Genomic DNA, 14,853 nt, shown 5'->3' with positions numbered 1-14,853 from the left:
GGACAAAATAAAAATAAAGTTAATTATCTAACCATGAAGTCAGTTTATCCTGTGTACTTCTGTTCCTGCTGACTGCTTCTAAAGCAGTAACACATTTTTCACAACCCCGGGAAGAGCTGAGGAACCGGAGCCAGCGACTGTCAGCCCCTTGTAGGACTATGTCCTCTTCTGCTCACCATGGTATTCCCGGCATCCAACCATGGGCATAGTATGCAGAATGAGCTATTAACCGAGTAAGTGCCTCCACAACCCCTAAAAGAACAAAAAGGGCCCACTACAAAATTCTGTTGTGTGTCCTCTGACCAAAAATTAGGAATTTCAAGATGGTAACTATAGAGTAAGTGAGGCTTTAAGCACAGAGCCCTGTATGAATGCCCAGTTGTCTGCCTGTGGAAATGCACTGCATACAGTAAGAGAAACCCTGCCATGCCACCATCCTACCTTTCATACTATTAGTGATTCCCAAGTACCAATCCATGGGCCAGTATGATCATGAAGTTTCTTCACCATTAGGAAATGGGAAAAATAAACTTAACTCATCTTTCAGTTTAAATTCTGTTCACTTTAGAGGATTAAAATGGTTAATCTTATGTGTCCACTTGGCCAAAGCCACAGAACACAATTTAGTCAAATATTATTCTAGATGTTTCTGTGAAGATATGTTTTAGGTAAGACAAACATTTAAATCAGATGCTGAGTGAAGCAGATGACCCTCTGCAACACAGAACACAGTACCTGCAGGAGACCCTTTGTCCTCCTCGACTACTCCTGTGTCCTCAGCCCCAGCTCTGATCTGGCCCCTGTGCTCTAAGCCATTCTTGTAGTTCCTTCAGATGCCAACGCTTCATACCATACCCTGAGCCCTCTCTCAAGCAAACTCCTGGAGATCCTTCTAATGGCTCCCTAACCATTCAAGGACAGAGGATGTAAGTATTTCCATCCTAGAACCCAGCCTGGTATAGGCAGCTAACATCAGCACTTTCTCATCTGGGCTTCTACCAAAGCCTCTTATATTTACCACAGCCTTTGGAGCCTAAAGACTCAGCCTAACAAGTCTGTTGCATGCACATACAGCCAGTTTCAAGCATCTGGTGGAAATGCATTTTGAAATAACTTATAATCCCATCTGCGTTTTAGACACAAAATGGTATTACTCGAATTGGATCATCCAATTCATTAAACCAGAAATCAAATGACTGGATTATTTCTAAAAATCAAAATATGGCTCAGTAAATGTTTGTTTCTCATACAAAGATTCAAAAGGATCATTTATTGTCTCTGAAAACGATTTCAAAAGGAATCCTCAGAGCAATAGGGGCAGTGCAAGAATAAGCATGATTTTGAGCATGGCCTGAAAAAACAATACTCTGGGGCTGGCACTGTGGCGTAGCGGGTAAAGCCACTTTCTGCAGTGCCAGCATCCCATACGGGTGCCAGTTCAAGTCCTGGCTGCTTCACTTCTGATCCAGCTCTCTGCTGTGGTCTGGGAAAGCAGTGGGAAGATCACCCAAGTCCTTGGGTCACTGCACCTGTGTGGGAGACCTGGAGGAATCTCCTGGCTCTTGGCTTTGAATCAGCCCAGCTCTAGCCTTTGCGGCCATTTGAGGAGTGAACCAGCGGATGGAAGATCTCTCTGTCTCTCTCTCTCTCTCTCTGTGCCTCTGCCTCTTACTCTGCCTTTCAAATAAATAAATAAATCTTAAAAAAAAAGAAAAAAAAGAAAAAAGAAAACTCCAGGGGCCGGCACCATGGCTCACTTGGCTAATCCTCTGCCTGGGGTGCCAGCATCCCAAATGGGAGCCAGGTTCTAGTCCCAGTTGCTCCTTCCAGTCCAGCTCTCTGCTGTGGCCCGGGAGGGCAGTGGAGGATGGCCCAAGTGTTTGGGCCCCTACACCCGCATGGGAGACCAGGAAGAAGCACCTGGCACCTGGCTTCAGATGGGTGCAGTGCCTGCCGTGGCGGCCATTTGGGGAGTGAACCAACGGAAGGAAGACCTTTCTCTCTGTCTCTCTCTCTCTCTCTCACTGTCTGTAACTCTACCTGTCAAATTAAAAAAAAAAAATACTCCGAAGGTCTGATTTTTTTAAAAGCTCCACTGCTTTATATTCATAACTCGTATTTTAATGACTATTTTTGAAATAGTGCCAGCTGTTCCAGCAGATCAACAATGATACAACACTGTCCTCAAGAGGTTTTATTTACAGAGTTAAACAAGATAGTTCCTGCTTGTGCAGTAGAGGCAAGGTATGCTGCCTTCCCACAGGAGTTCAGAGAAAGGGAAGACTTCCTGCACAAAACAAAAACTGAGCTGGACTTGAAATGGAAGAGACGCAATGGGAGGAGGGATACTAAAATAGACTGCATCAATCCCTTCTGACCAGAGGGGAAGAAAGGTCCTCTGTCCCACTCACACTCTTGATTTCTTGGGCCCCTGCATCTGTGTGGGAGACCCAGAAGAAGATCCTGACGTTGGATCAGTGCAGCTCTGGCCGTTGTGGCCAAATGGGGAGTGAACCAACGGATAGATGACCTCTCTCTCTCTCTCTCTCTCTGTAACTCTTTCAAATAAATAATAAATCTTAAAAAAAAAAAAAGAAAATGTGAATCATGTTAGTGAATGAAGACACTGGATTGACTAAAACAGAAAGAAGCAGCATGGGAGATGAAATGATGTTGGGAAAGCTGGAATCAAACTAAGACGTCTCAAATACCAAGCTGAACACACTAGAATTTATGTGTAGGCAAAAGGGAGCAACTGAAGGTTTTTGAATACAGGAATATACTGAGCACCCAAGGAAGGGTGCTCTCATAACAACATGAATTATAAATCAGGAGAATGGGGACTAGAGAGAGGAAGGGAACCAGGTCATCAACTGTCTGCAATGAGATAAGGACCTAAACTGGGCAGACTAGATGGAATGGAAGCGATCTGTGAGAGAGACATTGTGCAATAAAGCTAACAACTAACTGGAGGTGGAAAGTGAAAGCCGCGGCTCACTAGGCTAATCCTCCGCCTGTGGTGCCAGCACACCGGGTTCTAGTCCTGGTTGGGGTGCCAGATTCTGTCCCGGTTGCCCCTCTTCCAGGCCAGCTCTCTGCTGTGGCCCGGGAGTGCAGAGGAGGATGGCCCAAGTGCTTGGGCCCTGCACCCGCATGGGAGACCAGGAAGAAGCACCTGGCTCCTGGCTTCAGATCGCCACAGCGGGCCGGCCGTAGCAGCCATTTGGGGGGTGAAGCAACAAAAGGAAGACCTTTCTCCCTCTCTCTAACTCTGCCTGTCAAAAAAAAAAAAAAAAAGTGAAAGCAAGGTCAGTCTAAGATGACTCTGAGATGTTAGGTTGTGTAAACAGGAGAAAGGTGACTTAAATGGGGAAATCATAAGACAGAGTAAGATGTTGGTCCATGAGTCCAGAAAGTCAATCCCTAGGGAAAAAGTCACAGATTGGGGAGTTGGTTAACTGACCCCTCTCCAGTGTAGGAGCACGCAGAGAATCACCACATCACTTGCACTCTGTCTCCATCATGAGTGCAAGAGTGAGAACTGTCACTTACCTCTGAATTCCCAGAACCTGAAATGTAACAGACAGTTGACACTTAGTTGAAAAAAGGACCTGTGCTAATGGGATGGCTGAAACGATGAAAAGAGAGCCATATCTCCAAGAAAGAAAAGGAGTAAGCCTTTGGGAAATATCCTCAGAGAGAATGTAGGAGAAAAGGAGTGAGGAGTTGGAAGGGAGATGGCAGAGGGAGACAGGAAGTGTTAGAGAGGGTCACACTGAATCCCAGGGAAAGAAACGCTGACACCGCAGCAGCACTTAAAACTGTCACACGTCAGGGGTTCATCAAGAAGAGCAAGACGCGAAAAAAGGCCCTTGAATTTGGCAAGAAAAAGAATGGAATAAAAGGGGACCAGCACTATGGCATAGCCTGTAAAACTGCCACCTGCAGCACCAGCATCTCATATAGGTGCCAGTTTGAGTCCTGAATGTTCCACTTCCATTCCAGCTCCCTCTAATGCACCTGGGAAAACAGAGGAAGATGGCCCACCTTGCACCCACGTTGGAGACCCCGATGAAGCTCCTGGCTACTGCCTGGCCCAGCCCTGGCAGATGCAGCCATTTGGGGAGTGAACCAGTGGGTGGAAGTTATCTCTCTCTCTCTTTCTGCCTTTGCCTCTGCCTCTGTAATTTTGCCTTTCAAATAAATAAAAACAATACATATATAAAAAAAGAAAGAACAAAAGGTTTAAATGGAGCTGTGGGCATAAAGGTGAAATTATAGTCTGTAAAGCAGGGGGAAGGAGTACTGACAAGGAAGATATCCAGAAAGAAGGTGTAGGATGACAAAGAGGTTTTATGATTTATTTTATTTTATTTTATTTGAAAGACAAGGAGAGCTCCCATTTGCTGGTTCACTCCCCAAACGCCTGTGAGGGCTGGAGCCAGGAACTCAATCCAGGTCTCCCATGTGGGGTCTCCCCATTAATTGAGTCATCACCTATTACCTGCTGGGGGTCTACATTAGCAGGAAGCTGGAGTCAGGAGCCAGATCTGGATACTGAACCCAGGCACTGTACTGCAGGACGTGAGCATCTTAACCTCTTAATCTCAAGACCAAGTTCCTATCCCAACAAAGAGATATCTTCTGGCACATCGCTTGCCAACAACCAGCTGAGGGTGCCTAGAGTGGCAGCCTCAGCCAGAGTGAGAAAGAATGCTGGGATCAACTGGGCAAAGGAGAGGAGAAATTTGACAGAAATGACAAACCAGCTGCTTTTAAGTCCTATGGCACAAGGCAACAGTAACAGTACATAGTCACTCATAGTCATGCTACAGTTAACAATCTTTAAGGAAAACTTGAGCATGCCTACCATAAGAACTTTGCTTGGGCTTTCGTCACCATTTACACCACAGCTTCTTTTGGATCCCCGTGACTGTAATAAATGCTCATCTGTATCTGCTTCCTCAAATGAAGGTAATTCTCTTCTTCCATCAAAGGCAAACATCCTGTAGTCAGCCAAAGAGGCCCTGCTCCTGGTGATATCACTTGTCTCCCCATTGGCCCTGTGCAGAGGGAGGCGAGATGCTGCCGGCTGTGTCTTGCAACCTCCATGACCTCCAGAGCTCTTCCAATGGGGTGGAGAACCTGCTGGAGTCTCAGGGCTACTGGAGAGCTCATTTTGCAAGAAATGTTTCAAACGTGTTTTCCTGACAACGTTGTTTCTCCTGATGGCACCCTGGAGCTGTGACTCTTCTGCGATGACGTACACTCGGCAACGGCCCCTCGTCACCGCAGTGTAGACATGCTGCCAGTGCTGACGGCCCGCCTTCCCCACTACATACACAACCGTGTGCTCCTCAGACCCCTGCGAGGCAAGAACATGGTGTGAAGGCTTGGAACTGCGGAAGGGGTTCAGGACAGAAACAAGGCACACTCACATGGCACTCCCAATACCTTCTGCCAGGTAGAGTAGTCACACAAACCCCAAATCCCTATTACAGATTCCATTTTATTCATTTTGTAAGACCTCAAGTTTGTTAAGTATGATGCCATGTTCAGGCTGTATATGTCCCCACTGCCTTGGAGAAAAACAGTCACAAAAAAAGACTGCATACAGTGCTGAATCTTCCCTAAGAAAAGATTTCAAGAGGTGGGCATTTAGCCTAGTGATTAAGAGGCCGGTTAAGACACCCATGTCCCATACTGGACTACCTGGGTTTGATGCCCAGCTCTGACTCCTGACTCCAGCTTCCTGTGAATGCAGACACTGGGAGGAAGTGGTGATGGCTCAAAATTGGGTTCTGTCTCTCACTTGGGAGACTTGGATTGAGTTCCAGCTCCTAACTCTGGCCCCAAGCAGGGGCCATCACATCTGGAGAGTGAATCAGTGATGGTACCTTGTTTCCTTTTTCTCTCATGCATATATAGATACATAGAATTTTACATCATGATTTAATTCTATAACTAGTACTCAAACAGTATTTTTCACTTTGTGTTTCTGTGTGGGTGCAAATTGTTGAAAGCTTTACTTAATATATGCTAAATTGATCTTCTGTATATAAAGATCATTGAAAATGAATCTTGATGTGAATGGAAGGGGAGAGGGAGTGGGAGAGGGGAGGGTTGCAGGTGGGAGGGAAGTTATGGGGGGGAAAAAGCCACTGTAATACATAAGCTATACTTTGGAAATTTATATTCATTAAATAAAAGTTAAAAAAAGAATTTTAAAAAGAAAATTCTGAAATGATTGTACAGGCTTACCTTGTAAATATGCTATCATACTGCTACTGATGATGGCAAAAAAGGGTACTTTAAACATTCAATAGGAGGAATCCAAATATTTGAGCCATCACCTGCTTTCCTATGAAGTACATTAGCAGCTAGAATCTGAAAGCTGTACCAACTCACATCCATGCACCCAGCAATAAGCCAAGAGGAGACCCTGAGTCTGGCTGGGAGAAGTGACAGGGAGCTAGGTGCTCATGACTGTGAGAACCTTGTGTGCTGGGACTGTGAAAACACTGTGGCTGTGTGGGAGGGTGCAGGGCGTGGATGGGTTTTTGGCTGTTACTGTGTGCAGTTCCACATGCTCAAGGCTCCCTGATCCTGGGTGAGGGTCATTGCTGCGGGATCCGTGCTCACAGTGAAGATTGCATGGATCCTTTGTGTGGTTCTTGTGGCAACACGGGCGAATATTGTACCCACTGGGACTTGTACCCAGGCATTAGTCTACTTGAAGGAGGGGAGGTGAGTGTGAGACTACATGAACAGGGCTGAACAAACCTCCTCTTTGATTAAAAAAAAAGGAGTTTTATCACATCCAAAGTGGTTGTCACCTTGGACACTCCCCTCACCCTGGAACACTGAACAGAGCACCCTGACCACATCGAACACACGCTTCTGGGGACTCAGTGAAATAGCAGACACTCAACTAAGCCATAGGGGCATAGTCCAAATGTAAGAGTCATCACAGGGAAAGAAAAAAAACAAAAAGTAGCTCCACAAATGCCTAATAATAAACACAGTAATTCAAGAAACAAGAATAAGGAAGACAACATGATGCCCACAAAAGAACACATTAACACTACATGCTAGAACATGAAGATAAAAACACTGAAAAAATACCAGGAAACCAGGAACGGAATTTAAAAATTGATCATAGGATTAGTAGAAGTAATCAGAAGCAAATCCATAAACTAAATAAATCCATACATGACATGAATGAAAACTTTTCCCATAAAATTGAGATTTTAGAGATAAAACAAAGCAAAATATTGGAAATGAATAATTCAATAGACCAAACAAAAAATGTGGTGGAAAGCCTAAATAGGAGACTGGGTGAGGCAGAAGAAAGAATATCTGAGTTAGAAGATAAATCTCTGGAAATTTTACAGTAAGATCAAAAAAAAAAAAAAAAAAGAAAAAGAAGAAATTACAAAACTAAAAAACACTGTGGAGATTTGTGGTCTACTACCAAACAACACAACATTCAGGCCTTATGAGTTCCTGAAGATGTGGAAAAGAGAGTGGTTTAGAAGACCTATTTAGTGAAATAATTACAGAAAACATCCCTAAAATTGAGAAAGAAAGGGACATCCAAGTACAGGAAGCACACAGAATGCCTAACAGACATGACCAAGAAAACTTTTCACCCTGACACAGTAGACAAAAACTCTACAGTAAAACATAAAGAAAATATTCACTAATGGGCACGAGAGAAATTCCAGATTACATTCAGAGGATCTCCAATTAGCATTACAGCTGAATTCTCATCATAAATACTATAGGCTAGGAAAGAATGGCAAGATATATTCAAAGTCTTAAGGCAAAAAATAAATAAATAAATAAATAAATAAAACCAAACCTGTCAACCCAGAATACTGTATCCTGCAAAGCTCTTATTTATGAATGAAGGTGAAATAAAGACCTTCCATAACAAAGAGAAATTGAAAGAATTTGTCACTACTCAATCGGCATTATAAAAGATACTTAAGGAAGTGCTATGTACAGAAACACAAACATGGTCATCAATATGAAAGAAGATGAGGGCAGAAAATCTCCCAGTAGAAGTACAAAATAAACAATAAGAATATTAATGAAAAATGGGAAGGTCAAGTTGTTACTTATTAATAGTCACCTTGAATGTAAATGGCCTCAACTCTCCAGTTAAAATACACAGATTGGCTCAATGGGAAAAAAAATCTATTTGCTGCCTACAAGAAACACATCTTACCAATAAAGATACATGCAGACTGGAAGTAAAAGGTTGGAAAACGATATTTCATGCTAACAGAAACCAAAAAAGAGCTGGTGTAGCCATCCTAATATCAGACAAAATAGGCTTTAATATAAAAGCTTTTAAAAGAGACAAAGATGAGCACTAAGTAATGATTAAGGGATCAATTCAACAGGAATATATAACTATTTTTTTTTTTGACAGGCAGAGTTAGACAGTGAGAGAGACAGAGAGAAAGGTCTTCCTTCTGTTGGTTCACCCCCCAAATGGCCGCTACAGCCGACGCGATGGCTGGAAGAGGAGCAACCAGGACAGAATCAGCAGCCCAACCAGGACTAAAACCCGGAATACCGGCGCCGCAGGCGGAGGATTAGCCTAGTGAGCCACGGCGCTAGCCAGGAATATGTAACTATTATAAACATAAATGTACATAATTACAGGGAACCTGTAACCAGAAATGTTAATGGATCTAAAAGGAGACATAGACTCCAATACAACAGTAATGGGAGACATCAATACCCTACATTCATCAGTGGACAGATCTACAACAGATATCAGCAAGGAAACAAGAGGTAATCAATACTGAAGACCAAAAGGACCTAAGGGATATTTACAAAACTTTTCATTCTCGGGCCAGCACTGTGGCTCAGGTTAACGCCCTGGCCTGAAGCACCGGCATCCCATATGGGCGCCAGTTCAAGACCCAGCTGCTCCTCTTCCAATCCAGCTCTCTGCTATGGCCTGGGAAAGCAGTAGAAGATGGCCCTGCACTCACATGGGAGACCTAGAAGAAGCTCCTGGCTCCTGGCTTTGGAATGGCCCAGCTCTGGCCGTTGCAGCCAACTTGGGAGTGAACCATCGGACGGAAGACCTCTCTATCTCTCTCTGCCTCTCCTCTCTGTGTAACTCTGACTTTCAAATAAACAAATAAATCTTTATTAAAAAAAAAAAAACTTTTCATCCTACAGATACAGAATACACATTCTCACCAGTGCATAGACCTTTCTCTAGGATAGAATGCATGCTAGGCCATAAAGCAAATCTCAGCAAATTCAAAGAAAATTGAAGTATTACCACACATCCTCTCAGATCACAATAGAATGAAGCTGGAAACCAACAACTCAAGAATCTATAGAACATATGCAATCACATGGAGACTGAATAACATGTTCATGAATAAACAGTGGGACATAGAAGAAATAAAATTACTGGAAACAAATGAAAATGAAAATACAACATATCAAAACTTACAGTATTCAGCAAAAGCAGTGTTAAGTGGAAAGTTTATAGCAGTTGGTGCCTACATCAAGAAATTAGAAAGTCACCAAATAAATGAGCTATCAGTGCATCTCAAGAACTTAGAAAACGACAGCGAACCAAACCCAAAACTAGTAGGAGAAAAGAAATAATTAAAATTAGAGAATAAACAAAATTGAATCAACCACCAAAAAAAATACAAAAGATCAGCAAAACAAAAAGCAGGTTTAAAAAAAAAAAAAAAAAAAGAAATTGATCATAGGATTAGTAGAAGTAATCAGAAGCAAATCCATGAACAAAATCCATACATGATATGAATGAAAACATCATAGTTAATGAAATAATCTAGTCCCAAAATGAGAAATACCATATATTTTCTCTGATCTGTGAAAACTAATAGAGAATTTAAAACGTTATCTCTACAGGAGCCAGCGCTGTGGTGAGTAGGTTAATCTTCTGTCTGCGTTGCCATCCCATATGGGCACCAGTTCAAGTCCTGGCTGCTCCATTTCCGATCCAGCTCTCTGCTGTGGCCTGGGAAAGCAGTAAAAGATGGCCTAAGTCCTTGGGCCACTGCCCCAACGTGGGAGACCCAGAGGAGGCTCCTGGTTCCTGGCTTTGGATCTGCTCAGCTCTGGCCATTGCGACCAACTGGGGAGTGAACCAGTGGACGGAAGACCTTTCTCTCTCTCTCTCTCTTTCTGTCTGTAACTCTACCTCTAAAATAAACAAAATCTTTAAAAAAAAAAAAAAAAAAAGGTTATCTATACGAGTGAAAGTGACACTTTGAAATGTGATAGCTTTGAATAGCCCTTGTCTCAACTGCTTAGGAATAGTTTTTTTTTTTTTTTTTCCATACTATTTGTTGAACTCTTAGTGTAGAGTTAATCTTATGTGTAAAAATTAGTTGAAAATAGATCTTAGTACAAAATAAGAATGGGAATAGGAGTGGGTGGAGGAAGAAGTGTGGGAGGGCAGGTAGAGTAGCAAGAATCACTATGTTTCTAAAGTTGTGTTTATGAAATGCATGAAGTTTGTCTTCCTTAAATAAAAGTTTTCTGGGGAAAAAAATAGCAGTAACAAAAAGTGAAAACACTGCAAAGTGCTATGTAGTTTGGCAAGATATTTAAATCACTTTACAAAAATTCATTCTTACCTGAAAAGTGTGAATAGTTCTTGCCCATGCATGTTTTATGTGACAATATTTCATTAATTTTTTAAAATCCACAGTTACTTCCAAGCCAGCCATATTATTAATGGTTAAAAATCTCCTCTTCACCATAGTCACATCAGTTACATCCTGTCACCAAAACAAAACAAACTATGTTTTCAAATATGCACACAAGGAAGATATTCCATCTTGGGGTTGAACATAAAACATACGCACACACTTATTTTATAAGTAAAATAAAGTGTGTATTCCTACAAAGTTAAAAGTTCAAAAGGTGGAAGAGCCATGCTATATGCACATTCAAATGTTTTAATGTATACAAGGAGGAGAAGTTTTTAGTACTTGACATTTATCTTTCATTTGATTCCCTGAAGAATAGTCTGTGCTGTCCTATTGAGAAGTCTAGGCATTTCATTTTTTCCTTGGAACACATACATTTGCATAGACTCTGTAAAGTTCATTTTTCCACACAGCTTTTCAATTAGCTAATAAAATTTAGGAGAGTATCTACACAGTAAGAAGGAACACAAAGCATCACTTCCGTAGTTTCCATACTTAAGTCACAATCAAGGAAATGATGCTGTGTAAAATATAAGTGTCTCATCTGCACCTTGTTATTTGTTACTCAAACATTTCAAACTAATTAACGATGTTTGTAAATAAAGTGTACTAGAAAATAAAAGGGCAATTCCCAACTCATTTTAGGGAGCCAGCATTAATTTGATACCAAAACTAAATGAGATGATCCTAGAAATTCACAAACCAGTATAATCATGGATGTAAAAATCCTTGACAATAAATTATGAATAAGAATGTCAACTCAAATAACAGAAATAAGCAAATGGGGTAAGCATTTGGCTAGCAGTCAAATGTCAGTTGGGAAACCTGCATCACTTATTAGAGTCCCAGCTCCACTCTCGATTCTGCTTTGCTGAAGCACAACCTGGGAGGTGGCAGGTGAGAGCTCAGTAGAAGAGTCCCTGCCATCTGAGAGATGCAGAGCTCCAGCTTCAGCCTGGCCCACCCCCAGCTGTTGTGAGCACTTGGGGGTGAACCAGTGGATAGGAGGCTTGTCTTTGTTTCTCTGCCCTTCAAGTAAACAATAAAACATTTTAAAAAAAGAAATCTAAAATAAATAAATACACTTGCAACTGGTAAAACAGTATTATTTTCTGTTGTCACTTACATTTGTTATGAAAAATATTTCTCCATTACAGAGCCGAATACCACTGTCAAAGTCATTCTTATTTTTAGCACCATCATGAGGAGTACCACAAAATTCTTCATCCTTGGGCTCCAAATCACTATTTTTTTGACTTTTAGAGGTATTTTCTGGGAGTAAGTCTGAGAGATATGCATTCCTGGTACAACAAATTTTATCACCAACTCCAAATATGAGTCTATTCTGATGGTCTCTGGATTAGAAAGTGATAATACATTATCAAAAGTTTAGAAAATTTTAATTTCATTTCATTTAAACATTATTCCCACTGAGACCCAATCCAATTACCAAAATAATTTCCACACTCCCTATACATCACTTTTATTCTCCAAAGGTCAACAAGAAATCAGGCTCCCTCAGTTATTTTCTGATTATTTACATTTTCTGTGCACCACCTCAAAAACAATGACATTTCCTAAGCACATTTTTTTTGGTCAAGCTAGAAAATGTTGTAATAAATGTTACTGTATATCATTCTGATGTTCTGTTACCAAAAAAAACCTTTACTTTTTAAAATATTTATTTATTCATTCATTCACTCATTCATTTATTTGAAAGGCAGAGTTATAGAGAGATCTTCCATCTACTGATTCACTCCCCAAATGTCCACAACGGCCAGTGGTGAGCCAGGCTAAAGCCAGGATCCAGGAACTCTATCCAGGTCTCTCATGTGGGTGACAGGGGCCCAAGTAACTGGACTGAACTTTGCTGCTTGCCTAGGCACATTAGCAGGGAGCTGGATTGGAAGCAGAATAGCCAGAAATTGAACCAGCACTGACCAGATGCCAGCATCGCAAGTGGCTACTTAATCCGCCATACCACAATGCCAGCTCACCAAAACTCTTATCAATTTTTCCTTTAAAATCCATCCTCTCCTGTCACTGCCCTATTTCAGGGCTTATAACACTTATTCTTATTTCTTTAATAATAATTACAACACCGTATCAGGCAAATAAATGGTAGTGATATACGAGTTTCTGTGGAAGATGTTTTTGGTATATTATTCATTCTTACTACAACTCTGAGGGCAATTCTGTATGAACATCTTTTTCAAATGTGGAAAGGTGAAATTATCTCCCAAGATTCCACTGGGACCCTGAAAGGCCCTAACCCTGTACTTTTTAACTCTTTCTCAGCCTACCAAATACAGTTTCGTGTGTAACTTCCCTCAGCAGACAGGACCTCTTCCTGCATCTCGGAGATCTTCACAAGCAGTAAAGAGCGGGTGTTGGCAAATACAAGAGAAATAAATTAATTTTCCCTAAGTGTAAGACAGTGGCTTTTCTACACTCGCTTTTCTCTGATGGAATTCATGGAGCAACTCTCTGCAGACAACCTGTTGCTCAGGTTCTTGGAAGCATCACATACACATTATAATTTTAGACCCTCTCCTGAACTCCCCACACTCATCTTGGAGAAGCTCGAAGTTGCCAACCTGGGAACCAGCAGGAAAATTTCGTTTTCTTCTTATTACACTAATTAAAAGTCAATTCCTAAGATGTATATAAAATTTAATTGAAGAGCTCATTATACTTCACCAATGAGATTTAAAAAAAATGTGGCAAAGGGGAAACAACCAAAAGAACAAGAGAATCCAAGAAGAACTGGGCTCAAAAGGGTCAGTTTTTCAAGATGCTCACTTGGTCAGGTGGCCAGTGTAGTGCTTGCAGCAGCAATCGTTGACAAGGTCACAGTCTTGCCTGGAACAGATGGAAATACAAGGGTCATCTTAATGATATCTGTTGTGTGCTTATTTATAGTAGCAGTAATCATGGTATACTGGACTCCATAAAATATTTCCAGGACTGACTCCAAGAAAAAGTATTTTGTAACTTTTACATTGTTCCATTCAGATTCTTTGAGTTTCTGAACATAATAGTTGGCAGAAAGAACATTATTTAGAAGTGGCCCTTCGCCATGTCTAATAAAAAGGTACTGCAAGATAAGAGAATTAATCATGATCAACCACAAGTCTTTATCTAAGCAGAATCTGCAGGAATATGTTCAGAAATTTTAAAACTAAAGTAAAAAAGTTAAAAATATTATAAATCTTTTACCTTCTAAATGCAATAAATTGTGATGTCTGTGCACTTTTAAAGTCACTTTCTTGCAATAAGGTTCTAACTGCAGAATATAAATCTGAAAATTCAAGAGGAAAACATCAACATAGAAAAATCACCAAATAATAATCATTTTCAATAGAAAAATTAATTCTCCCAAAGAAACATCTCACCAAATGGAATACAAGTTCATTCCTTCCATCAGTTACAGCAGTCAGATGAGGAATGGCCAGATGGGTTCAGATATCCCATCCTCAACGAAGAGGTCAACCTTGGCCCGGACAGCTCCTAATTTGTAACTCCACTGTATATTCACTGATGAATTATGAGTGCTGAATTTAGGAATGAGCAAGAGTGTGATATGCATAACACAACTGCTGATGTACAACTCCTGTTTCTAGCCCTTGAGATAATCGTAGTGGTAATGAGTTTGAATCTCAGCATCCAGTCTTTACGTTTTCTCACTTAACAGAATACTCCCAACACCCACAGGAGGCAGGGATCCAGAGGTGCTACTTAGCTGGTATCCTCAGCCTAAAATATTAAGATACTCTGTATTAGCTGGAAAATGGCCACTTCCTTATCACCACAAAGTCTCCCCTCTTACCCAAACCCTCACTTTCCCTCCCCTAGACTTCCCTGTGACCTGACTAAATGGCTGGCTCTGGCACAGCAGGAGCACTCATTCCACCACTGCTCATGCCTTCTTGGCTGTGCATAGTTTCACCACGTATTACAAATCCTCACTATGAACATGAAAATGAAGGCTCACAGCACTAAAATGCCCTTTCTCTCTGTTGCGGAGCCCAGATGATGGACAACAATAACCATTTATAACTTCTTTCATATAAGAACACTGAGAAGCAGGATTCTGCTAACCTTTCTTGCAGCAATTAAACAAAGCAAA

General features: G+C 41.3%; 1 protein-coding gene across 3 annotated transcripts in view; it reads right to left on the bottom strand.

Annotated features, from left to right (window-relative positions):
* The window catches only part of HELB (DNA helicase B), a 65,707-nt gene that overhangs the window by 1,390 nt on the left and 49,464 nt on the right, over positions 1-14,853 (bottom strand). For 2 of the 3 annotated variants that reach the window (XM_002711317.5, XM_008256755.4), the window contains exons 8-12: positions 13,944-14,025; positions 13,527-13,586; positions 11,851-12,079; positions 10,650-10,793; positions 4,871-5,365 (exon numbers count right to left, since the gene is read on the bottom strand). In XM_002711317.5, coding sequence (XP_002711363.3) covers positions 4,871-5,365; positions 10,650-10,793; positions 11,851-12,079; positions 13,527-13,586; positions 13,944-14,025 — 1,010 coding nt within the window. Of the gene's footprint in view, positions 1-4,870; positions 5,366-9,916; positions 10,028-10,649; positions 10,794-11,850; positions 12,080-13,526; positions 13,587-13,943; positions 14,026-14,853 lie in introns of those variants that run through there. The other variant, XR_007919494.2, reaches the window with a different exon arrangement.

The sequence above is a fragment of the Oryctolagus cuniculus genome, chromosome 11, assembly GCF_964237555.1.
Source record: "Oryctolagus cuniculus chromosome 11, mOryCun1.1, whole genome shotgun sequence".
Taxonomy (NCBI): domain Eukaryota; kingdom Metazoa; phylum Chordata; class Mammalia; order Lagomorpha; family Leporidae; genus Oryctolagus; species Oryctolagus cuniculus.
This window is presented reverse-complemented; position numbering and strand designations above follow the sequence as displayed.